The sequence below is a fragment of the Oncorhynchus keta genome, chromosome 23 (genome assembly GCF_023373465.1).
Source record: "Oncorhynchus keta strain PuntledgeMale-10-30-2019 chromosome 23, Oket_V2, whole genome shotgun sequence".
Classification (NCBI taxonomy): Eukaryota; Metazoa; Chordata; class Actinopteri; order Salmoniformes; family Salmonidae; genus Oncorhynchus; species Oncorhynchus keta.
The window spans coordinates 48,312,422-48,338,454 of NC_068443.1; the positions used below are offsets into that span (position 1 = coordinate 48,312,422).

The following is a 26,033-nucleotide window of genomic DNA, read 5'->3' on the forward strand; positions in this document are numbered from 1 at the left end:
CGAAGCTTTTGACTGGTACTGTAAATAAAATATACATGAATAAAAATATATCAAATAACGCCACTTTTCAAAACCACGTCTTCGTCCAGTGATGCCAAATTGTTTTGTGACCACTTGAAGCTTTCTGAATTGTTTTCTGACTCGTTGTGCACTTCAGTTAATATGCTATTCAAGAATAAAATGAACACAGCTACCCTTACCTTTCCTGCCTCGGGCAGGGGCTCCATAAGCTCCGCCCCCTCGGCATAAATCTGGATAAGTAACAGCAGATCTCGGGAGCGCACCGCCTCCGACAACTTGCCTGGAACCGTGGCTTTGCCAGTCTGGTGGGCAAATTTGCGGTCCAGGTATTTAGCGTTGATGTATTCCTTCCTCACCGTCCTGCCATAGAGAATATAAGGTTTGTTTCTTATCATAATTATCTGTTTGCCAGTGAACTAATACTTAGGCCGGTATCAGAAATGCATTTGATTTGCACCATACGGAGATGATTTATATTTATTGACAGAGTCAGGGGTGACAGTAAGCAGGTACGGAGTCAAGTAAATAGTGGTGGTACACCGTATCGGTAAAATATTTGCCACAGTAACAGCACTCCCTGGTTTGAACCTTTGAAGTTCAGGTGGAAAAGTAACTGGACACGGACTGTAGGCCTCCTGCAGAATCCTTGCAGTAAAAATAATAGCCCAAATGTTCATTTTTGTCTCGGAACAGGATTAGAGAAATATGATTTCTCTCGTACAGCATTTTTTTCCCCCAACCAAATAAAATATGCATCCAGATGAACTGAAATGCTATCAGAAACATGTTGGATCGTTTTCACAGATTTTAAATTCATTAAAACCAGTTTAACTGTTATAATTTGGAAATTTTGCACAGAAAATCTCCCCCGGGACCTAAACCAAATCTAATGATATTCGTCACATGCTTCGTAAACAACTGTTGTAGACTAACAGTGAAATGCTAACTTACGGGACCTTCTAACAATGCAGTGAGTGAAAATAGAGAAATAATCGAAAATTAAAACATAATAATAAAAGTAATAGATACACAATGAGTAACGATAACTTGGCTACATACAAGAGGTACCAGTACCGAGTCAATGAGCAGGGATACGAGGTCATTAAGGTAGATATGTACATAGAGTATAACTTGAAATAAATTGACAAATAAAACAGTAGCAGCACTGTATGTGATGAGTCAAAAAAAGGTCAATGCAGATCGTCTGGGTAGCTATTTGGTTAACCACTTAACTAACTATTTAGCAGTCTTTATGGCTTCAGGGTAGAAGCTGTTCAGGGTCCTGTTGGTTCTAGACTTGGACGTCGTTGCTCTGCGAGAGAAGCAGAAATGTAAGAGAACCTTACACATGTCAACTAGATTGTTGATGTTCTATAAATGTATGACATTCTGGTGAGGAAAGTCTTATTTTAGTATTCTAGAGCGTCAAGTAATGACAAGAGCAGTATGTCGCCCATCTAATAATAGACAAGTTGACTAACAAATAGCCTACCAAATTTCAGAAATTATAAGCAGAAAAATATCTAAATGAGGCTTAAAAATTATTACTTTTATTACGTTCCTGTCCAGGTTACAAATGTCTCAATTGCCAAATATTATTACACTTCCTGGTGTTTTTCTTGCGCAGGTATTTTTACATCCATCAAATGGCTGGTGTGCTTTTGGAATTCATTTATAGGGGATGAACGTGTGCAGCAGTGGAGGCTCCTCAGAGGAGGAAGAGGAGAACCATCCTACTGAGTGATTGTTTTTTATTCTTATAGTGAAACATTGAAAAAGTTATAATTTTTAGACAAAACTACCCTAAATACAGTATACTTATTTAACTGATTAAAGCACACTGTTTTGAAATTAAGGTCTATAATAGTAGCCTCAGCAGCACTCTCTGGTGTAGCACAATGGTGTACCCGGAGGACAGCTAGCTTCCGTTCTCCTCTAGCTACATTGACTACAAAACCTAGGAGGCTCATGGTTCTTCCCATAAACTTACATGGAAAATATAAATCTAGCTGTTTTTTCTATATATCGGCAGGACAGAACAGCTGTGTCCAGTAAGGTGACGGAAGGGGGTGTGTGTCTCTTTGTCAACAACAGTTGGTGCGCAGTCTCAAGGTTCTGCTCATCCGAGTTAGAAAACCTCATGATAAGCTGTAGACCACACTATTTCCCAAAAGAGAGCTTTCAAGAGTTTTCATGTATATTTTTTTGCAGCTCTCCATTTACCACCAGGCCATAAGCAAACAAGAAAATGCAGAAGCTACATCTGGTAAGAGGAGGGGTGGGAGTGTGTGTCTATTTGTCAATAACAGCTCGTGCGCAATGTCTAATAATTAAGAAGTCTAGTGGTATTTGCTCACCTGAGGTAGATTACCTTATGGCAAGATGTAGACCACACTATCTACCAAGAGAGTTTTCATCTGTATTATTCGTAGCCGTCTATTTACCATCACAGACCGATGCTGGCACTAAGACTGCACTCAACCAACTCTATAAGGCCATAAGCAAACAAGAAAATGCTCACCCAGATGTGGTGCTCCTAGTGGCTGGGGATTTTAATGCAGGGAAACCATTTCTACCAGCATGTCTTATGTGCAACTACAGGCAAAAAAAACTCTAAATCACATCTGCTCTACACAGAGATGCATACAAAGCTCTCCCTCGCCCTTCATTTGGCAAATCTGACCATAACCTCATCCTCTTAATTCCTGCTTACAAGCAAAAACTGAAACAGGAAGTACCAGTGATGAGCTCAATATGGAAGTGGTTCGATGAAGTGGATGCTAAAGCTACATGAATGTTTTGCTTGCACAGATTTGAATATGTTGTGGGATTCATACTATGGCATTGATGAGTTTACCACATCAGTCACTGGCTTCATTAATAAGTGCATCGACAATGTAGTCCCCCGAGTGACCGTGCATAAATAGCCTGACCAGAAGCAATGGATTACAGGCAACATCTGAACTGAGCTAAAGGCAATGAGCGGGACACAAATTTGGATGGTTATAAGAAATCCCGCTACACCTGTGTACGAACAATCAAACAGGCAAAGTGTCAATACAGCACTAAGATCGAATCCTACTAAACCAGCTCTGATGCTCATCCGATATGGCAGGGCTTGCAAACTATGATGATTGACCAAGGGAATACCAGCCGCAAGCTGCCCAGTGACGCAAGTCTACCAGACAAGCTAAATGCATTCAATGCTTGGTTCAAGGCAAGCAACACTGAACCATGCATGAGAGCACCAATTGTTCCGTAGCCGATGTGAGTAAGGCTTTTTAACAGGTTAACATTCACAAGGCCGCAGGGCCAGGCGGATTACCAGGACGCGTACTCAGAGCATGAGCTGACCAGCAAGTGTCTTCACTGACATGTTCAACCTTCATCCAGTTTGTAGGGTGCCGTCTTTCATATGGGACATTAAACGGGTGTCTTGACCCTCTGTGGTAACTAAAGATCCCAGTGCACTTATCGTAAGAGTAGGGGTGTTAACCCCAGTGTCCTGGCTAAATTCCCAATCTGGCCCACATACGATCATGGCCACCTAATCATCTCCAGCTTCTAATTGGCTCATTCATCCCCTTCCTCTTCTCTGAAACTATTCCCTTGGTAGTTGCTGTAACTTAAAAAGTGTTCTCAGTCAACTAACCTGGTAAATTAAGGGTTAAATATATACAAATAAAATGTAATACCTACATGTTTCAAGCAGACCACCATAGTCCCCATGCCCAAGAACGCCAAGGTAACCTGTCTAATGACTACGTCCTGTATGCCCGGTAGCACTCAGACCTGTAGCCGTGAAATGCTTTGAAAGGTTGGTCATGGCTCACATCAACACCATCATTCCAGAAACCCCCTGACCCATGCCAATTTGGAAATGCCTCCAAAGATGATGCAATCTCTATTGCACTCCACACTGCCTCTTTCCCAACTGGACAAAAGGAACACCTATGTGAGAATGCTGTACATTGACCACGTAGGTCATCACTAAGCTAAGGACTCTGGAACTTAACACCTCCCTCTGCAACTGGATCATGGACATTCTGATGGGACGCCCCCAGGTGGTGAGGGTAGGCAACAACACATCCGCCACGCTGATCCTCAACACGGGGGCCCCTCAGGGGTGCATGCTTAGCTCCCTCCTGTACTCCCTGGTCACCCTCGACAGTGTGGCCGCACACGGCTCCAACACCATCATTAAGTTTGCTGATGACACAAAGTTGTAGGCCTGATTACTGACAACGATGAGACAGCCTACAGGGAGGAAGTTAGAGACCTGGCAGTGTGGTGCTAGGACAACAACCGCTCTCTCAACGTCAGCAAGACAAAAGACCTGATAGTGGAATACATGAAACGGAGGGCCGAGCACGCCCCCATTCAAATCGACGGGCTGTAGTGGATACGGTCGAGAGCCTGAAGTTCCTCGGTTTCCACATCACTAAAGACCCATCATGGTCCAAGCACACCAACACAGTCGTGAAGAGGGCACGACAACGCCTCTTCCCCCTCAGGAGGCTGAAAAGATTTGGCATGGGTCCTCTGATCCTCAAAAAGTTCTACAGCGGCACCATAGAGAGCATCGTGACTGGCTGCATCACCGTTGGCATGGCAACTGCTCGAAGGTAGTGCGTATGGTCCAGTACATCACTGGGGCCGAGCTCCCTGTCATCCAGGACCTCTATACTATACCAGATGGTGTCAGAGGAAGGCCCTGAAAAAGACTCCAGCCAAAGACTCACAGTCTGTTCCCTCTGCTACCGCAAGGTACCGGAGTGCCAAGTCTGGGACCGAAAGCCTCCTGAACAGCTTCTACGACTGCCATACGACTGCTGAATAGTGAATAATACAGCTACCCGCATGTTTTGTTTTTCACCCACTACCTACATGTACATAGCACTTCAATCAATAACCTAACCAAACCTACATGTATATATTACCTCAATCAATAACCCCAACTGCCTCATACCCCAGTACACTGACTGAGTGCCAGTACTCCTTGTATATAGCCTCGCTATTGATTTATTTGAAAAACAGATTGAAACATTATGACAAAAGACATATATTTTGAAACAAAAGACATTATTATTAATTATGCCCCTCCAGTAAACCTGCTATGATGACAACCATTTTAGATTTCAGATGGGTTGAAAAGATTCACATTGATTCAATAACACTCACATGTCACTTGATGGGGTGGGCTTTGGCGAGGGACATGGAATATTGCCTTCCATGATGCCATTGAAACTACTGTTCCCCATGTTCTTAGCCAGCTGAGGAGAGAGAACAGAACAGGTGGGTTGAATAACATGTAAACTGCCTTTGAAACAGACAAAGTTTAGGAGTTAAACATGCCATATACTGTGCCATTCAAACGTATTCAGACCCTTTGGATTTCTTCGCATTATATTGTGTCAATACATATTATAAACACATTTGGCATCGATTACAGATGTGAGACTTTCTGGGTTGGATTGTACAATATTTGCCCATTATTCTTTTCAAAATTTCATCAAGCTCTATAAAGATGTTGGGGATCATGACTAGACAGCAATTTTTCTTTCCATAGATTTTCAAACATATTTCAGTCAAAACTGTAACTTGGCCACTCAGGAACATTCACCGTCTTCTTGGTAAGCAACTCCAGTGTAGACTTTGGCTTGTGTTTTAGGTTATTGTCCTGCTGAAAGGTGAATTATTCTCCCAGTCTCTGGTGTGAAGCAGACTAAAGCAGGTTTTCCTCAAGGATTTTTCCTGTGCTTAGCTATATTCCATTTATTTTTATCCTGAAAAACTCCCCAGTATGAGCTGATGTCAGGCATACCCATACCATGATGGAGCAACCACCATGCTTGAAAATAAGGAGGCAGTTATTCAGTGACATGTTGTGGTGGATTTGCCACAAAAAAAAATATATATATATTTTTTTTAAACATTTTATTTCACCTTTATTTAACCAGGTAGGCTAGTTGAGAACAAGTTCTCATTTACAACTACGACCTGGCCAAGATAAAGCAAAGCTGTGCGACACAAACAACACAGAGTTACACATGGAATAAACAAACGTACAGTAAATAACACAATAGAAAAGTCTATATACAGTGTGTCTGCAAATGAGGTAAGATTAGGGAGGTAAGGCAATAAATAGGCCGTAGTGGTGAAATAATTACAATTTAGCAATTAAACACTGGAGTGACAGATGTGCAGAAGATGAATGTGCAAGTAGAGATACTGGGGTGCAAAGGATCAAAACAAATAAATAACAATATGGGGATGAGGTAGTTGGATGGGCTATTTACAGATGGGCTATGTACAGGTGCATTGATCTGTAAGCAGCTCTGACAGCTGATGCTTAAAGTTAGAGGGGATATGAGTCTCAAGCTTCGGTGATTTTTGCAATTCGTTCCAGTCATTGGCAGCAGAGAACTGGAAGGAAAGGCAGCCAAAGGAAGAATTGGCTTTGGGGATGACCATTGAGATATACCTGCTGGACAGCGTGTGCTACGGGTGGGTGCTGCTATGGTGACCAGTGAGCTGAGATAAGGAGGGGAATTACCTAGCAGAGACTTGTAGATGACCTAGAGCCAGTGGGTTTGGCGACGAATATGAAGCGAGGGCCAACCAACGAGAGCGTACAGGTTGCAGTGGTAGGTAGTATATGGGGCTTTGGTGACAAAACGGATGGTACTGTGATAAGACTATATCCAGTATGCTGAGTAGAGTATTGGAGGGTATTTTGTAAATGACATCGTCGAAGTCAAGGATCGGTAGGATGGTCAGTTTTACGAGGGTATGTTTGGCAGCATGAGTGAAGGATGCTTTTTTGCAAAATAGGAAGCCAATTCTAGATTTCATTTTGGAATGGTGCTTAATGTGAGTCTGGAAGGATCGGTTGAAGAGCATGCATTTAGTTTTACTAGCATTTAAGAGCAGTTGGAGGCCACGGAAGGAGTGTTGTATGGCATTGAAACTCGTTTGGAGGTTAGTTAAGACAGTTTCCAAAGAAGGGCCAGAAGTATATAGAATGGTGTCGTGTGGGTAGAGGTGGATCAGGGAATCACCAGCAGTAAGAGCGACATCATTGATGTATACAGAGTTAAGAGTCGGCCCGAGAATTAAACCTTGTGGCACCCCTATAGAGATTGCCAGAGGTCCGGACAACAGGCCGGTCGATTTGACACACTGAACTCTATCTGAGAAGTAGTTGCTGAACCAGACGAGGCAGTCATTTGAGAAGCAAAGGCTGTTGAGGTATATATTTAGTATTTATGTATTTAGGCCAAAAAAGTGTATTTCTTTGCTGTGTTATTTTCCCTCTTTAGTGCCTTGTTGCGTACAAGATGGAATATTCTGGAATATTTTACCACTAGATCATTATTGTGGAGTCTCAACATTGTTGTTGATCCATCCTCAGTGTTCTCCCATCACAGCCATTGAACTGTTTTAAAATCAACCAATGGCCTCATGGTAACATCCTTAAGCAGTTTCATTCCTGTCCTGCAGCTCAGTTCAGAAGGAATCTGTACTTTAAATGCAATACTTGACTGAGGGAACTTACAGATGTTGTATGTATGGGGGACAGAGGAAGGGTTAGTCATTTAACAATGATGTAAACCCCTACACATGGAACAATTATATATATATACACACACATATATATATATGTGTTTGTGTATATATATACATATATATACTGCTAAAAAAAATAAAGGGAACACTTAAACAACACAATGTAACTCCAAGTCCATCACACTTCTGTGAAATCAAACGGTCCACTTAGGAAGCAACACTGATTGACAATACATTTCACATGCTGTTGTGCAAATGGAATAGACAACAGGTGGAAATTATAGGCTATTAGCAAGACACCCCAAATAAAGGAGTGGTTCTGCAGGTGGTGACCACAGACCACTTCTCAGTTCCTATGCTTCCTGGCTGATGTTTTGGTCACTTGCAGATCATCCAGGATGGCACATCAATGCGAGCTGTGGCAAGAAGGTTTGCTGTGTCTGTCAGCGTAGTGTCCAGAGCATGGAGGTGCTACAAATGTGCATGTGTCTGCTCAAACGGTCAGAAACAGACTCCATGAGGGTGGTATATGAGGGCCCGACGTCCACAGGTGGGGGTTGTGCTTACAGCCCAACACCGTGCAGGACGTTTGGCATTTGCCAGAAAACACCAAGATTGGCAAATTTGCCACTGGAGCCCTGTGCTCTTCACAGATGAAAACAGGTTCACACTGAGCACATGTGACAGTCTGGATACGCCGTGGAGAACGTTCTGCTGCCTGCAACATCCTCCAGTATGACTGCTTTGGCGGTGTGGGGTGGCATTTCTTTGGGGGGCCGTCGCCTGACTGCCATTAGGTACCGAGATGAGATCCTCAGACCCCCTGTGAGACCATATGCTGGTGCGGTTGGCCCTGGGTTCCTCCTAATGCAAGACAATGCTAGACCTCATGTGGCTGGAGTGTGTCAGCAGTTCCTGCAAGAGGAAGGCATTGATGCTATGGACTGGCCCGCCCGTTCCCCAGACCTGAATCCAATTGAGCACATCTGGGACATCATGTCTCGCTCCATCCACCAACACCACGTTGCACCACAGACTGTCCAGGAGTTGGCGGATGCTTTAGTCCAGGTCTGGGAGGAGATCCCTCAGGAGACCATCCGCCACCTCATCAGGAGCATGCCCAGGCATTGTAGGGAGGTCATACAGGCACGTGGAGGCCACACACACACACACTACTGAGCCTCATTTTGACTTGTTTTAAGGACATTACATCAAAGTTGGATCAGCCTGTAGTGTGGTTTTCCACTTTAATTTTGAGTGTGACTCCAAATCCAGACCTCCATGGGTTGATACATTTGATTTCCATTGATAATTTTTGTGTGATTTATATATATATATATATAGTAATTATTATTACAACAACATTTTTGTTTCACTTTGACATTATAGTGTATTTTGTGTAGATAGTTGACAAAAAAATACAAAGTGGGATTAAAATAGATTTAATTTAACACTAAATGTGAGGAAATCTAAGGGGTCTGAGTGGTTTTGCAAGGCACTATGATTAAACTTAGATACAATAAAAGTCAATGTTGACAGGGAACATTGTCTTGGACAGTATATACACAAAATAACACACCTGGACAAAGAAATTAGGAACGAGATTAAGCAGAGTCCTAGACTAAAAATATGCAGTAATTCCAAAGAGATAAATTAGTCTGAGTCATGGAAACTGACCCTTTAGACATCCATCACAAACGGTGTCACATATACATTCATTGCATAATGTCAAACACATCATATGCATCTCATTGAGTAACACAAATACACCAACATATTTATTTTTATATTGTGTATAAAAAAAAATGACTCCAAGCTACACTTGAATGTTTAAAACCTGATATAAAGAATGTAGAATTATAATGGACCTATATCATTTTTGAAAGAACGGCCCCTCCTTCCGGCCCGGAAATTCATTTTGACAAACAAATTGTGAGGCCCTGGAGCCTCAAGATGTGTCAGGATACCAGTATACACTGAGTGTACAAAACATTAAGAACACCTTCCTAATATTGATTTGCATGCCCGCTTCTGCTCTCAGAGCAGCCTCAATTCGACGGGACATGGACTCTACAAGGTATAGAAAGAGTTCCACAGGGATGCTGGCCCATTTTGACTCCAATGCTTCCCACAGTTGTGTTGGCTGGATGTCCATTGGGTGGTGGACCATTCTTAATACACACGGGAAACTGTTGAGCATGAAAACCCCAGCAGCGTGGCAGGTCTACCATAACCCGTTCAAAGGCACTTAAATCTTTGGTCTTCACCCTCTGAATGGCACAGACACAATTCATGTCTCAATTTTTTCCAAGAGACATCAAAAAGGGATCATAGCTTTCACCTGGATTCACCTGGTCAGTCTATGTCATGGAAAGAGCAGGTGTTCACAATGTTTTGTACACTCAGTGTACGCGTCAACATACCAAGAGTTCGGAGCTCCCCAGTTTGTCTAGCTCCATGGACTGGATGCGGGAGATGTGGACACCCATCTCCCTGTGGATCCCAGAGCACTCGATACACGTCAGGATGCCGAGATTAGTAGACAACCATTTTGGCTCTGCAAAGAGAGAACAGATGACAACAGTGTCTGGGCAAGTCTAGCAGGTACGTCTCCACCTTCAGCACACACTATAAATATATATAAATTATACCCTTGTGCATGGGATCGAATCCTGGTACCACTGCTATGTACTGTACACTCCCCTCGCTCTAGGACCCCTCTCATTCAACGCTATCACTCTCTTTATCAATAATACAAAAACAATACAAAAGAGGATGGGAAATTCCTAAACAATAAGACAACAGAAGTTGAGGTCGCTTTAAACATCCAGACAACTGTCTCTCTGTCAGTCTGATTGACTGAGGTGCTGCTTATAAGGGACATTAGAGCCAAACAGTACTGAGGCCAGGGTTATCAAATGTGGAATGTTGGGCTCCCGAGTGGCGTCGTGGTCTAGGGAACTGCATCGCAGTGCTAGAGGTGTCACTACAGACCCTGGTTCGATTCCAGGCTGTATCACCACCAGCCATGATTGGGAGTCCCATAGGGTGGCGCACCCGGTTTGGCCGGTGTAGGCCGTCATTGTAAATAAGGATTTGTTCTTAACTGACGTATCCACCAAAGCCAATGCATGCAGTTATATACAAAGATGCTCTGGGCTTAACACCAAGCTGAGTCAATGCCCTTAAAAACTGAATAAACATTGATTATGTTTACATGCACACTAATTATTCAATATTAAACTGATTATTGCAGTAGGCCGAGTATGGCATTAGTCATACAAATACCTTACTCTGCTTATCTTAAATCGGTGTACGGTCATAATCGAAGTAAGCATATGTTGATTATTTTGCAATCTTTCTAATTATTAGGACATGTAAACAGCAGTGTATTTGATCTGCGCCATGTGCTAGCAACGCAAGCCTCCCTCTTACGCACGAGTGAAGTATAGTTTTAAAACAAACAAACTTTACATGTCCAAACTCAGAATCAAATTGGCTTCCCAAAAATAACAAGTCGCTGTTTCGGAACATTTATTTTGGTTAGGGACTTTTCTGCATTTATCAAAGTTCCATCAGGTAGCCTGATTATCAGGGAAATCGTTCTTCTTGAAAAACATGTAAACATTTTATCAAACTATTATATTAATCTCAGTACTCACAATAATTGTAGTGTGTGAATGTAAATGTACCCACTGAAGTAAAACACAAAAACAATCGAAGGTTTATGTAGGGATTTAAGACACAATTACACGAGATATAAATAACAAACCAAATTGTTCAGCGTTGAAGAATGAATTCATTAACGTCTATTGTTTTGTCAATACTCAAAAAGCATTGCAATGCGAAAGATGCGGGAAGCAGATTAGCACCCTTTAAATGAATGCATTTGAAAAGCCATGCAAATATTGGGTGGTTGTTTAATAGAGAACAAAGAGAAAGGGAGAAGAAAAAGAGAGGAAGAACGGGGCGAACGAGGGAGAGAGAAGGAATGGGACAGATACACATGGAGGGGAGAGGGAGAGGGGAGAGAGGAGAGAAGGAATGGGACAGATACACATGGAGTGAAAGAGGGGGAGAGAGGAGAGAAGGAATGGGACAGATACACATGGAGTGAAAGAGGGGGAGAGCAGAGAGAAGGAATGGGACAGATACACATGGAGTGAAAGAGGGGGAGAGGAGAGAGAAGGAATGGGACAGATACACATGGAGTGAAAGAGGGGGAGAGAGAAGGAATGGGACAGATACACATGGAGTGAAAGAGGGGGAGAGAGAAGGAATGGGACAGATACACATGGAGTGAAAGAGGGGAGAGAGAGAGAGAATGGGACAGATACACATGGAGTGAAAGAGGGGAGAGAGAGAGAGAAGGAATGGGACAGATACACATGGAGTGAAAGAGGGGGAGAGAGAAGGAATGGGACAGATACACATGGAGTGAAAGAGGGGGAGAGAGAAGGAATGGGACAGATACACATGGAGTGAAAGAGGGGAGAGAGAAGGAATGGGACAGATACACATGGAGTGAAAGAGGGGAGCAGAGAGAAGGAATGGGACAGATACACATGGAGTGAAAGAGGGGAGAGGAGAGAGAGAAGGAATGGGACAGATACACATGGAGTGAAAGAGGGGAGAGAGAAGGAATGGGACAGATACACATGGAGTGAAAGAGGGGAGAGGAGAGAGAAAGGAATGGGACAGATACACATGGAGTGAAAGAGGGGAGAGGAGAGAGAGAAGGAATGGGACAGATACACATGGGGTGAAAGAGGGGAGAGGAGAGAGAAGGAATGGGACAGATACACATGGAGTGAAAGAGGGGAGAGGGAGAGAAGGAATGGGACAGATACACATGGAGTGAAAGAGGGGGAGAGAGAAGGAATGGGACAGATACACATGGAGTGAAAGAGGGGGGGAGAGAAGGAATGGGACAGATACACATGGAGTGAAAGAGGGGAGAGAGAAGGAATGGGACAGATACACATGGAGTGAAAGAGGGGAGAGGGAGAGAAGGAATGGGACAGATACACATGGAGTGAAAGAGGGGAGAGGGGAGAGAAGGAATGGGACAGATACACATGGAGTGAAAGAGGGGGAGGGAGAGAAGGAATGGGACAGATACACATGGAGTGAAAGAGGGGAGAGGGAGAGAGAAGGAATGGGACAGATACACATGGAGTGAAAGAGGGGGAGAGGGAGAGAAGGAATGGGACAGATACACATGGAGTGAAAGAGGGGGAGAGAGAGAGAAGGAATGGGACAGATACACATGGGGTGAAAGAGGGGAGAGCAGAGAGAAGGAATGGGGCAGATACACATGGAGTGAAAGAGGGGAGAGAAGGAATGGGACAGATACACATGGAGTGAAAGAGGGGAGAGGAGAGAAGGAATGGGACAGATACACATGGAGTGAAAGAGGGGGAGAGAAGGAATGGGACAGATACACATGGAGTGAAAGAGGGGAGAGGAGAGAGAAGGAATGGGGCAGATACACATGGAGTGAAAGAGGGGAGAGGAGAGAGAGAAGGAATGGGACAGATACACATGGAGTGAAAGAGGGGAGAGGAGAGAGAAGGAATGGGACAGATACACATGGAGTGAAAGAGGGGAGAGGGGAGAGAAGGAATGGGACAGATACACATGGAGTGAAAGAGGGGAGAGAGGAGAGAAGGAATGGGACAGATACACATGGAGTGAAAGAGGGGAGAGAGGAGAGAAGGAATGGGACAGATACACATGGAGTGAAAGAGGGGAGAGGGAGAGAAGGAATGGGACAGATACACATGGAGTGAAAGAGGGGGAGAGGGAGAGAAGGAATGGGACAGATACACATGGAGTGAAAGGGGAAGAGAGGAGAGAGAAGGAATGGGACAGATACACATGGAGTGAAAGAGGGGAGAGGAGAGAGAAGGAATGGGACAGATACACATGGAGTGAAAGAGGGGAGGAGAGAGAGAGAAGGAATGGGACAGATACACATGGAGTGAAAGAGGGGAGAGGGAGAGAGAAGGAATGGGACAGATACACATGGAGTGAAAGAGGGGAGAGGAGAGAGAAGGAATGGGACAGATACACATGGAGTGAAAGAGGGGAGAGGGGAGAGAGAAAGGAATGGGACAGATACACATGGAGTGAAAGAGGGGAGAGGAGAGAAGGAATGGGACAGATACACATGGAGTGAAAGAGGGGAGAGGAGAGAGAAGGAATGGGACAGATACACATGGAGTGAAAGAGGGAGAGGAGGAGAGAAGGAATGGGACAGATACACATGGAGTGAAAGAGGGGAGAGGGGAGAGAAGGAATGGGACAGATACACATGGAGTGAAAGAGGGGAGAGAGAGAGGAATGGGACAGATACACATGGAGTGAAAGAGGGGAGAGGAGAGAGAAGGAATGGGACAGATACACATGGAGTGAAAGAGGGGAGAGAAGGAATGGGACAGATACACATGGAGTGAAAGAGGGAGAGAGGAGAGAAGGAATGGGACAGATACACATGGGGTGAAAGAGGGGAGAGAGAGAGAAGGAATGGGACAGATACACATGGGGTGAAAGAGGGGAGAGGGGAGAGAAGGAATGGGACAGATACACATGGAGTGAAAGAGGGGGAGAGAAGGAATGGGACAGATACACATGGAGTGAAAGAGGGGAGAGGAGAGAGAGAAGGAATGGGACAGATACACATGGAGTGAAAGAGGGGAGAGGGGAGAAGGAATGGGACAGATACACATGGAGTGAAAGAGGGGAGAGGAGAGAGAAGGAATGGGACAGATACACATGGAGTGAAAGAGGGGAGAGGAGAGAAGGAATGGGACAGATACACATGGGGTGAAAGAGGGGAGAGGGGAGAGAGAAGGAATGGGACAGATACACATGGAGTGAAAGAGGGGAGAGAGGAGAGAAGAAGAATGGGACAGATACACATGGAGTGAAAGAGGGGAGAGAGGAGAGAAGGAATGGGACAGATACACATGGAGTGAAAGAGGGGGAGAGGAGAGAGAAGGAATGGGACAGATACACATGGAGTGAAAGAGGGGGAGAGAAGGAATGGGACAGATACACATGGAGTGAAAGAGGGGGAGAGAAGGAATGGGACAGATACACATGGAGTGAAAGAGGGGGAGAGGGGAGAGAGAAGGAATGGGACAGATACACATGGAGTGAAAGAGGGGGAGAGAAGGAATGGGACAGATACACATGGAGTGAAAGAGGGGGAGAGGGGAGAGAGAAGGAATGGGACAGATACACATGGAGGAAAGAGGGGGAGAGAAGAAGAATGGGACAGATACACATGGAGTGAAAGAGGGGAGAGGAGGAGAGAAGGAATGGGACAGATACACATGGAGTGAAAGAGGGGAGAGCAGAGAGAAGGAATGGGACAGATACACATGGAGTGAAAGAGGGGGAGAGGAGAGAAGGAATGGGGCAGATACACATGGAGTGAAAGAGGGGGAGAGGAGAGAAGGAATGGGACAGATACACATGGAGTGAAAGAGGGGGAGAGGAGAGAAGGAATGGGACAGATACACATGGAGTGAAAGAGGGGGAGAGGGGAGAGAAGGAATGGGACAGATACACATGGAGTGAAAGAGGGGGAGAGGAGAGAGAAGGAATGGGACAGATACACATGGAGTGAAAGAGGGGGAGAGGAGAGAAGAATGGGGCAGATACACATGGAGTGAAAGAGGGGGAGAGGAGAGAGAAGGAATGGGACAGATACACATGGAGTGAAAGAGGGGGAGAGGAGAGAAGGAATGGGACAGATACACATGGAGTGAAAGAGGGGGAGAGGGGAGAGAAGGAATGGGACAGATACACATGGAGTGAAAGAGGGGGAGAGAGGAGAGAAGGAATGGGACAGATACACATGGAGTGAAAGAGGGGAGAGGAGAGAGAAGGAATGGGACAGATACACATGGAGTGAAAGAGGGGAGAGAGGAGAGAAGGAATGGGACAGATACACATGGAGTGAAAGAGAGGGAGAGAGAAGAAGAATGGGACAGATACACATGGAGTGAAAGAGGGGAGAGGGAGAGAAGGAATGGGACAGATACACATGGAGTGAAAGAGGGGAGAGGAGAGAGAAGGAATGGGACAGATACACATGGAGTGAAAGAGGGGAGAGAAGGAAGAAGGAATGGGACAGATACACATGGGGTGAAAGAGGGGGAGAGGGAGAGAAGGAATGGGACAGATACACATGGGGTGAAAGAGGGAGAGGAGAGAAGGAATGGGACAGATACACATGGGGTGAAAGAGGGGGAGAGAGAAGGAATGGGACAGATACACATGGAGTGAAAGAGGGGGAGAGGAGAGAGAAGGAATGGGACAGATACACATGGAGTGAAAGAGGGGAGAGAGAGAGAAGGAATGGGACAGATACACATGGGGTGAAAGAGGGGAGAGAGAAAGGAATGGGACAGATACACATGGAGTGAAAGAGGGGAGAGGAGAGAGAAGGAATGGGACAGATACACATGGGGTGAAAGAGGGGGAGAGAGAGAAGGAATGGGACAGATACACATGGAGTGAAAGAGGGGGAGAGGAGAGAAGGAATGGGACAGATACACATGGGGTGAAAGAGGGGGAGGGGGAGAGAAGGAATGGGACAGATACACATGGGGTGAAAGAGGGGAGAGGGGAGAAGGAATGGGACAGATACACATGGAGTGAAAGAGGGGAGAGGAGAGAGAAGAATGGGACAGATACACATGGAGTGAAAGAGGGGAGAGAGAGAAGGAATGGGACAGATACACATGGAGTGAAAGAGGGGAGAGGAGAGAGAAGGAATGGGACAGATACACATGGAGTGAAAGAGGGGAGAGGGGAGAGAAGGAATGGGACAGATACACATGGGGTGAAAGAGGGGAGAGGAGAGAGAAGGAATGGGACAGATACACATGGGGTGAAAGAGGGGGAGAGGAGAGAGAAGGAATGGGACAGATACACATGGAGTGAAAGAGGGGGAGAGGAGAGAGAGGAATGGGACAGATACACATGGCGTGAAAGAGGGGGAGAGGGGGAGAGAAGGAATGGGACAGATACACATGGAGTGAAAGAGGGGGAGAGGAGAGAGAAGGAATGGGACAGATACACATGGGGTGAAAGAGGGGGAGAGAAGGAATGGGGCAGATACACATGGAGTGAAAGAGGGGAGAGAGGAATGGGACAGATACACATGGGGTGAAAGAGGGGAGAGAGAGAAGGAATGGGACAGATACACATGGGGTGAAAGAGGGGAGAGAAGAGAGAAGGAATGGGACAGATAAACATGGGGTGAAAGAGGGGGAGAGGAGAGAGAAGGAATGGGACAGATACACATGGCGTGAAAGAGGGGAGAGAAGAGAGAAGGAATGGGACAGATACACATGGGGTGAAAGAGGGGGAGAGGGGAGGGGAGAGAGAAGGAATGGGACAGATACACATGGAGTGAAAGAGGGGGAGCGGAGAGAGAAGGAATGGGACAGATACACATGGAGTGAAAGAGGGGAGAGGAGAGAGAAGGAATGGGACAGATACACATGGAGGTGAAAGAGGGGAGAGAGAGAGAAGGAATGGGACAGATACACATGGAGTGAAAGAGGGGAGAGGAGAGAGAAGGAATGGGGCAGATACACATGGAGTGAAAGAGGGGAGAGGAGAGAGAGAAGGAATGGGACAGATACACATGGAGTGAAAGAGGGGAGAGGGGAGAGAGAAGGAATGGGACAGATACACATGGGGTGAAAGAGGGGAGAGAAGAGAGAAGGAATGGGACAGATACACATGGCGTGAAAGAGGGGAGAGGGAGAGAGAGAAGGAATGGGACAGATACACATGGAGTGAAAGAGGGGAGAGAGAAGGAATGGGACAGATACACATGGAGTGAAAGAGGGGAGAGAGGAGAGAAGGAATGGGACAGATACACATGGGGTGAAAGAGGGGAGAGGGAGAGAGAAGGAATGGGACAGATACACATGGAGTGAAAGAGGGGAGGAGAGAGAAGGAATGGGACAGATACACATGGGGTGAAAGAGGGGGGAGGAGAGAGAAGGAATGGGACAGATACATGGAGTGAAAGAGGGGAGAGGGGAGAGAAGGAATGGGACAGATACACATGGGGTGAAAGAGGGGAGAGGAGAGAGAAGGAATGGGACAGATACACATGGGGTGAAAGAGGGGAGAGGGGAGAGAAGGAATGGGGCAGATACACATGGAGTGAAAGAGGGGGAGGAGAGAGAAGGAATGGGACAGATACACATGGGGTGAAAGAGGGGAGAGGGGAGAGAGAAGGAATGGGACAGATACACATGGAGTGAAAGAGGGGGAGAGGGGAGAGAGAAGGAATGGGACAGATACACATGGGGTGAAAGAGGGGAGAGAAGAGAGAAGGAATGGGACAGATACACATGGAGGAAAGAGGGGAGAGGGGAGAGAAGGAATGGGACAGATACACATGGAGTGAAAGAGGGGAGAGGAGAGAGAAGGAATGGGACAGATACACATGGAGGAAAGAGGGGAGAGAGAGAAGGAATGGGACAGATACACATGGAGTGAAAGAGGGGAGAGAGAAGGAATGGGACAGATACACATGGAGTGAAAGAGGGGGAGGGGAGAGAAGGAATGGGGCAGATACACATGGAGTGAAAGAGGGGGAGAGGAGAGAGAGAAGGAATGGGACAGATACACATGGGGTGAAAGAGGGGAGAGGGGAGAGAGAAGGAATGGGACAGATACACATGGAGTGAAAGAGGGAGAGGAGAGAGAAGGAATGGGGCAGATACACATGGGGTGAAAGAGGGGAGAGAAGAGAGAAGGAATGGGACAGATACACATGGAGTGAAAGAGGGGGAGAGGGAGAGAAGGAATGACAGATACATGGAGTGAAAGGGGGGAGAAGAGAAGGAATGGGACAGATACACATGGAGTGAAAGAGGGGAGAGGAGAGAGAAGGAATGGGACAGATACACATGGAGTGAAAGAGGGGGAGAGGAGAGAGAAGGAATGGGACAGATACACATGGAGTGAAAGAGGGGGAGAGGAGAGAGAAGGAATGGGACAGATACACATGGGGTGAAAGAGGGGGAGAGGAGAGAGAAGGAATGGGACAGATACACATGGAGTGAAAGAGGGGGAGAGAAGGAATGGGGCAGATACACATGGAGTGAAAGAGGGGGAGAGAAGGAATGGGACAGATACACATGGGGTGAAAGAGGGGAGAGGAGAGAGAAGGAATGGGACAGATACACATGGAGTGAAAGAGGGGGAGAGGAGAGAAGGAATGGGACAGATACACATGGAGTGAAAGAGGGGGAGAGGGGAGAGAGAAGGAATGGGACAGATACACATGGAGTGAAAGAGGGGGAGAGGAGAGAGAAGGAATGGGACAGATACACATGGAGTGAAAGAGGGGGAGAGGAGAGAGAAGGAATGGGACAGATACACATGGAGTGAAAGAGGGGGGGCAGAGAGAGGAATGGGACAGATACACATGGAGTGAAAGAGGGGAGGGAGAGAAGAATGGGACAGATACACATGGAGTGAAAGAGGGGAGAGGAGAGAGAAGGAATGGGACAGATACACATGGGGTGAAAGAGGGGGAGAGGGGAGAAGGAATGGGACAGATACACATGGGGTGAAAGAGGGAGAGGAGAGAGAAGGAATGGAGATACACATGGGGTGAAAGAGAGAGGGGACAGATAGGAAGAGAGGGAGGGACAGAATGGGACAGATACACATGGAGTGAAAGAGGGAGGGAGAGAGAAGAATGGGACAGATACACATGGAGTGAAAGAGGGGAGAGGAGAGAGAAGGAATGGGACAGATACACATGGAGTGAAAGAGGGGGAGAGGAATGGGACAGATACACATGGAGTGAAAGAGGGGGGAGGGGAGAAGGAATGGGACAGATACACATGGAGTGAAAGAGGGGAGAGGGAGAGAAGGAATGGGACAGATACACATGGAGTGAAAGAGGGGAGGAGAGAAGGAATGGGACAGATACACATGGAGGTGAAAGAGGGAGAGGAGAGAGAAGGAATGGGACAGATACACATGGAGTGAAAGAGGGGGAGAGGAGAGAGAAGGAATGGGACAGATACACATGGAGTGAAAGAGGGGAGAGAGAGAGAAGGAATGGGACAGATACACATGGAGTGAAAGAGGGGAGAGGAGAGAGAAGGAATGGGACAGATACACATGGAGGAAAGAAAGAGGGAGAAGGAATGGGACAGATACACATGGAGTGAAAGAGGGGGAGAGGAGAGAAGGAATGGGACAGATACACATGGAGTGAAAGAGGGGGAGAGGAGAGAGAAGGAATGGGACAGATACACATGGAGTGAAAGGGGGAGAGGGAGAAGGAATGGGACAGATACACATGGAGTGAAAGAGGGGAGAGGGGAGAAGGAATGGGACAGATACACATGGAGTGAAAGAGGGGAGAGAGGAGAGATACACATGGGGTGAAGGGGGAATGGGACAGATACAGATACACATGGGGTGAAAGAGGGGAGAGGAGAGAGAAGGAATGGGACAGATACACATGGAGTGAAAGAGGGGAGAGAAGGAATGGGGCAGATACACATGGGGTGAAAGAGGGGGAGAGGAGAGAGAAGGAATGGGACAGATACACATGGAGTGAAAGGGGGAGAGGAGAGAGAAGGAATGGGACAGATACACATGGAGTGAAAGAGGGAGAGAGAGAGAAGGAATGGGACAGATACACATGGAGTGAAAGAGGGGAGAGGGAGAAGGAATGGGACAGATACACATGGAGTGAAAGAGGGGAGAGGGGAGAGAAGGAATGGGACAGATACACATGGAGTGAAAGAGGGGGAGGGAGAGAAGGAATGGGACAGATACACATGGAGTGAAAGAGGGAGAGAGAAGGAATGGGACAGATACACATGGAGTGAAAGAGGGAGGAGAGAGAAGGAATGGGACAGATACACATGGAGTGAAAGAGGGGGAGAGAGAAGGAATGGGACAGATACACATGGAGTGAAAGAGGGGAGAGAAATGGGACAGATACACATGGAGTGAAAGAGGGGAGAGAAAGGAATGGACAGATACACATGGAGGAAAGAGGGGAGAGAGAAGGAATGGGACAGATACACATGGAGTGAAAGAGGGGGAGAGAGAAGGAATGGGACAGATACACATGGAGTGAAAGAGGGGAGAGGAGAGAGAAGGAATGGGACAGATACACATGGAGTGAAAGAGGGGAGAGAGAGAAGGAATGGGACAGATACACATGGAGTGAAAGAGGGGGAGAGGAATGGGACAGATACACATGGAGTGAAAGAGGGGAGAGAGAAGGAATGGGACAGATACACATGGAGTGAAAGAGGGGAGAGAGAGAGAAGGAATGGGACAGATACACATGGAGTGAAAGAGGGGAGAGGGAGAGAGAAGGAATGGGACAGATACACATGGAGTGAAAGAGGGAGAGAGAGAGAGAAGGAATGGGACAGATACACATGGGGTGAAAGAGGGGAGAGAGAGAGAAGGAATGGGACAGATACACATGGAGTGAAAGAGGGGAGGAGAGAAGGAATGGGACAGATACACATGGAGTGAAAGAGGGGAGAGAGAAGGAATGGACAGATACATGGAGTGAAAGAGGGGAGAGAGAAGGAATGGGACAGATACACATGGAGTGAAAGAGGGGGAGAGCAGAGAGAAGGAATGGGACAGATACACATGGAGTGAAAGAGGGGAGAGGAGAGAAGGAATGGGACAGATACACATGGGGTGAAAGAGGGGGAGAGGGAGAGAGAGAAGGAATGGGACAGATACACATGGAGTGAAAGAGGGGAGAGGAGAGAGAAGGAATGGGACAGATACACATGGAGTGAAAGAGGGGAGAGGGGAGAGAAGGAATGGGACAGATACATGGAGTGAAAGAGGGGAGAGGGGAGAGAAGGAATGGGACAGATACACATGGAGTGAAAGAGGGGAGAGGGGAGAGAAGGAATGGGACAGATACACATGGAGTGAAAGAGAGGAGAGAGAAGGAATGGGGCAGATACACATGGGTGAAAGAGGGGAGAGAGAAGGAATGGGACAGATACACATGGGGTGAAAGAGGGAGAGAGAGAAGGAATGGGACAGATACACATGGAGTGAAAGAGGGGGAGAGGGGATAGAGAAGGAATGGGACAGATACACATGGAGTGAAAGAGGGGAGAGAAGGAATGGGACAGATACACATGGGGTGAAAGAGGGGAGAGAAGGAATGGGACAGATACACATGGAGAAAGAGGGAGAGGGATAGAGAAGGAATGGGACAGATACACATGGAGTGAAAGAGGGGGAGAGAAGGAATGGGACAGATACACATGGAGTGAAAGAGGGGAGAGGGGATAGAGGGAATGGGACAGATACACATGGGGTGAAAGAGGGGGAGAGAAGGAATGGGACAGATACACATGGAGTGAAAGAGGGGGAGGGATAGAGAAGGAATGGGACAGATACACATGGAGTGAAAGAGAGGGGAGAGAAGGAATGGGACAGATACACATGGAGTGAAAGAGGGGGAGAGGGATAGAGAAGGAATGGGACAGATACACATGGGGTGAAAGAGGGGAGAGAAGGAATGGGACAGATACACATGGAGTGAAAGAGGGGAGAGGGATAGAGAAGGAATGGGACAGATACACATGGAGTGAAAGAGGGGAGAGAGAAGGAATGGGACAGATACACATGGAGTGAAAGAGGGGAGAGGGGATAGAGAAGGAATGGGACAGATACACATGGAGTGAAAGAGGGGAGAGCAGAGAGAAGGAATGGGACAGATACACATGGGGTGAAAGAGGGGGAGAAGAGAGAAGGAATGGGACAGATACACATGGAGTGAAAGAGGGGAGAGGAGAGAAGGAATGGGACAGATACACATGGGGTGAAAGAGGGGGAGAGGGAGAGAGAGAAGGAATGGGGCAGATACACATGGAGTGAAAGAGGGGAGAGGGGAGAGAAGGAATGGGACAGATACACATGGGGTGAAAGAGGGGGAGAGAGAGAGAAGGAATGGGACAGATACACATGGAGTGAAAGAGGGGGAGAGAGAAGGAATGGGACAGATACACATGGAGTGAAAGAGGGGGAGAGGGGAGAGAGAAGGAATGGGACAGATACACATGGCGTGAAAGAGGGAGGAGAGAGAAGGAATGGGACAGATACACATGGTGTGAAAGAGGGGAGAGGAGAGAGAGAAGGAATGGGACAGATACACATGGAGTGAAAGAGAGGAGAGAGAAGGAATGGGACAGATACACATGGTGTGAAAGAGGGGAGAGAGAGAGAAGGAATGGGACAGATACACATGGAGTGAAAGAGGGGGAGAGGAGAGAGAAGGAATGGGACAGATACACATGGCGTGAAAGAGGGGAGAGGGGAGAGAGAAGGAATGGGACAGATACACATGGCGTGAAAGAGGGGAGAGGGAGAGAAGGAATGGGACAGATACACATGGGGTGAAAGAGGGGAGAGCAGAGAGAAGGAATGGGACAGATATACATGGGGTGAAAGAGGGGAGAGGAGAGAGAAGGAATGGGACAGATACACATGGGGTGAAAGAGGGGAGAGCAGAGAGAAGGAATGGGACAGATATACATGGGGTGAAAGAGGGGAGAGGAGAGAGAAGGAATGGGACAGATACACATGGAGTGAAAGAGGGGAGAGGAGAGAAGGAATGGGGCAGATACACATGGAGTGAAAGAGGGGAGAGGAGAGAGAAGGAATGGGACAGATACACATGGAGTGAAAGAGGGGGAGAGAGAAGGAATGGGACAGATACACATGGAGTGAAAGAGGGGAAGGAGGAGAAAGAATGGGGCAGATACACATGGAGTGAAAGAGGGAGAGCAGAGAGAAGGAATGGGACAGATACACATGGAGTGAAAGAGGGGAGAGAGAGAAGGAATGGGACAGATACACATGGAGTGAAAGAGGGGAGAGGAGAGAGAAGGAATGGGGCAGATACACATGGAGTGAAAGAGGGGAGAGGGGAGGAGAAGGAATGGGACAGATACACATGGGGTGAAAGAGGGGAGAGAGGAGAGAAGGAATGGGACAGATACACATGGAGTGAAAGAGGGGAGGAGAGAGAAGGAATGGGGCAGATACACATGGAGTGAAAGAGGGGGAGAGAAGGAATGGGACAGATACATGGAGTGAAAGAGGGGAGAGGAGAAGAAGGAATGGGACAGATACACATGGAGTGAAAGAGGGAGAGAGAGAGAAGGAATGGGGCAGATACACATGGAGTGAAAGAGGGGAGAGGGAGAGAGAAGGAATGGGACAGATACACATGGAGTGAAAGAGGGGAGAGGGGAGAAGGAATGGGACAGATACACATGGAGAAAGAGGGGAGAGGAGAGAGAAGGAATGGGACAGATACACATGGAGTGAAAGAGGGGAGAGGGGAGAAGGAATGGGACAGATACACATGGAGTGAAAGAGGGGAGAGGAGAGAAGGAATGGGACAGATACACATGGAGTGAAAGAGGGGAGAGGGAGAAGGAATGGGACAGATACACATGGAGTGAAAGAGGGGGAGAGGGGGGAGAAGGAATGGGACAGATACACATGGAGTGAAAGAGGGGGAGAGGAGAGAGAAGGAATGGGGCAGATACATGTGAAAGAGGGAGAGAGAAGATTGAATGGGACAGATACACATGGAGTGAAAGAGGGGAGAGAGAAGGAATGGGACAGATACACATGGAGTGAAAGAGGGGAGAGGGGAGAGAAGGAATGGGACAGATACACATGGAGTGAAAGAGGGGAGAGGGGAGAGAAGGAATGGGACAGATACACATGGGGTGAAAGAGGGGAGAGCAGAGAGAAGGAATGGGACAGATACACATGGAGTGAAAGAGGGGAGAGGGGAGAGGAATGGGACAGATACACATGGAGTGAAAGAGGGGGAGGGGAGAAGGAATGGGACAGATACACATGGAAAGAGGGAGAGAGGGGGAGAGGGAATGGGACAGATACACATGGAGTGAAAGAGGGGGAGAGGGGGAAAGGAATGGGACAGATACACATGGGGTGAAAGGGGGAGAGAAGGAATGGGACAGATACACATGGGGTGAAAGAGGGGAGAGGAGAGAGAAGGAATGGGACAGATACACATGGGGTGAAAGAGGGGAGAGGAGAGAAGGAATGGGACAGATACACATGGAGTGAAAGAGGGGGAGAGCAGAGAGAAGGAATGGGACAGATACACATGGAGTGAAAGAGGGGAGAGGGAGAGAAGGAATGGGGCAGATACACATGGGGTGAAAGAGGGGAGAGGGAGAGAAGGAATGGGACAGATACACATGGGGTGAAAGAGGGGGAGAGCAGAGAGAAGGAATGGGACAGATACACATGGAGTGAAAGAGGGGAGAGAGAGAAGGAATGGGACAGATACATGGAGTGAAGAGAAGAGAAGGAATGGGACAGATACACATGGAGTGAAAGAGGGGAGAGAGAAGGAATGGGACAGATACACATGGAGTGAAAGAGGGGAGAGGAGAGAGAAGGAATGGGACAGATACACATGGAGTGAAAGAGGGGGAGAGAAGGAATGGGACAGATACACATGGAGTGAAAGAGGGGGAGAGGGAGAGAGAAGGAATGGGACAGATACACATGGATAAAGAGGGGAGAGGAGAGAGAAGAATGGGACAGATACACATGGAGTGAAAGAGGGGGAGAGAGGGGAGAGAGAAGGAATGGGACAGATACACATGGAGTGAAAGAGGGGGAGAGGGGAGAAGGAATGGGACAGATACACATGGGTGAAAGAGGGGAGAGGGGAGAGAAGGAATGGGACAGATACACATGGAGTGAAAGAGAGAAGGAATGGGGCAGATACACATGGAGTGAAAGAGAGAGGAGAGAGAAGGAATGGGACAGATACACATGGGGTGAAAGAGGGAGAGAAGGAATGGGACAGATACACATGGAGTGAAAGAGGGGGAGAGGGAGAGAAGGAATGGGACAGATACACATGGAGTGAAAGAGGGGAGAGAAGGAATGGGACAGATACACATGGGGTGAAAGAGGGGGAGAGAATGAATGGGACAGATACACATGGAGGAAAGAGGGAGAGGGGATAGAGAAGGAATGGGACAGATACATGGAGTGAAAGAGGGGAGAGAGAAGGAATGGGACAGATACACATGGGGTGAAAGAGGGGAGAGGATAGAGAAGGAATGGGACAGATACACATGGGGGTGAAAGAGGGGGGAGAGAAGGAATGGGACAGATACACATGGAGTGAAAGAGGGGAGAGGGGATAGAAGGAATGGGACAGATACACATGGAGTGAAAGAGGGAGAGAAGGAATGGGACAGATACACATGGAGTGAAAGAGGGGAGAGGAGATAGAGAAGGAATGGGACAGATACATGGGGTGAAAGAGGGGAGAGAAGAATGGGACAGATACACATGGAGGAAAGAGGGGAGAGATAGAG

General features: G+C 47.2%; 1 protein-coding gene across 3 annotated transcripts in view; it reads right to left on the minus strand.

Moving 5' to 3' along the window:
* Positions 1-26,033, minus strand: part of LOC118401640 (arf-GAP with SH3 domain, ANK repeat and PH domain-containing protein 1-like) — a 171,485-nt gene that overhangs the window by 27,623 nt on the left and 117,829 nt on the right. For all 3 annotated transcript variants that reach the window (XM_052477345.1, XM_052477346.1, XM_052477344.1), the window contains exons 15-17: positions 10,014-10,147; positions 5,203-5,294; positions 201-381 (exon numbers count right to left, since the gene is read on the minus strand). In XM_052477345.1, coding sequence (XP_052333305.1) covers positions 201-381; positions 5,203-5,294; positions 10,014-10,147 — 407 coding nt within the window. The remainder of the gene's footprint in view (positions 1-200; positions 382-5,202; positions 5,295-10,013; positions 10,148-26,033) is intronic.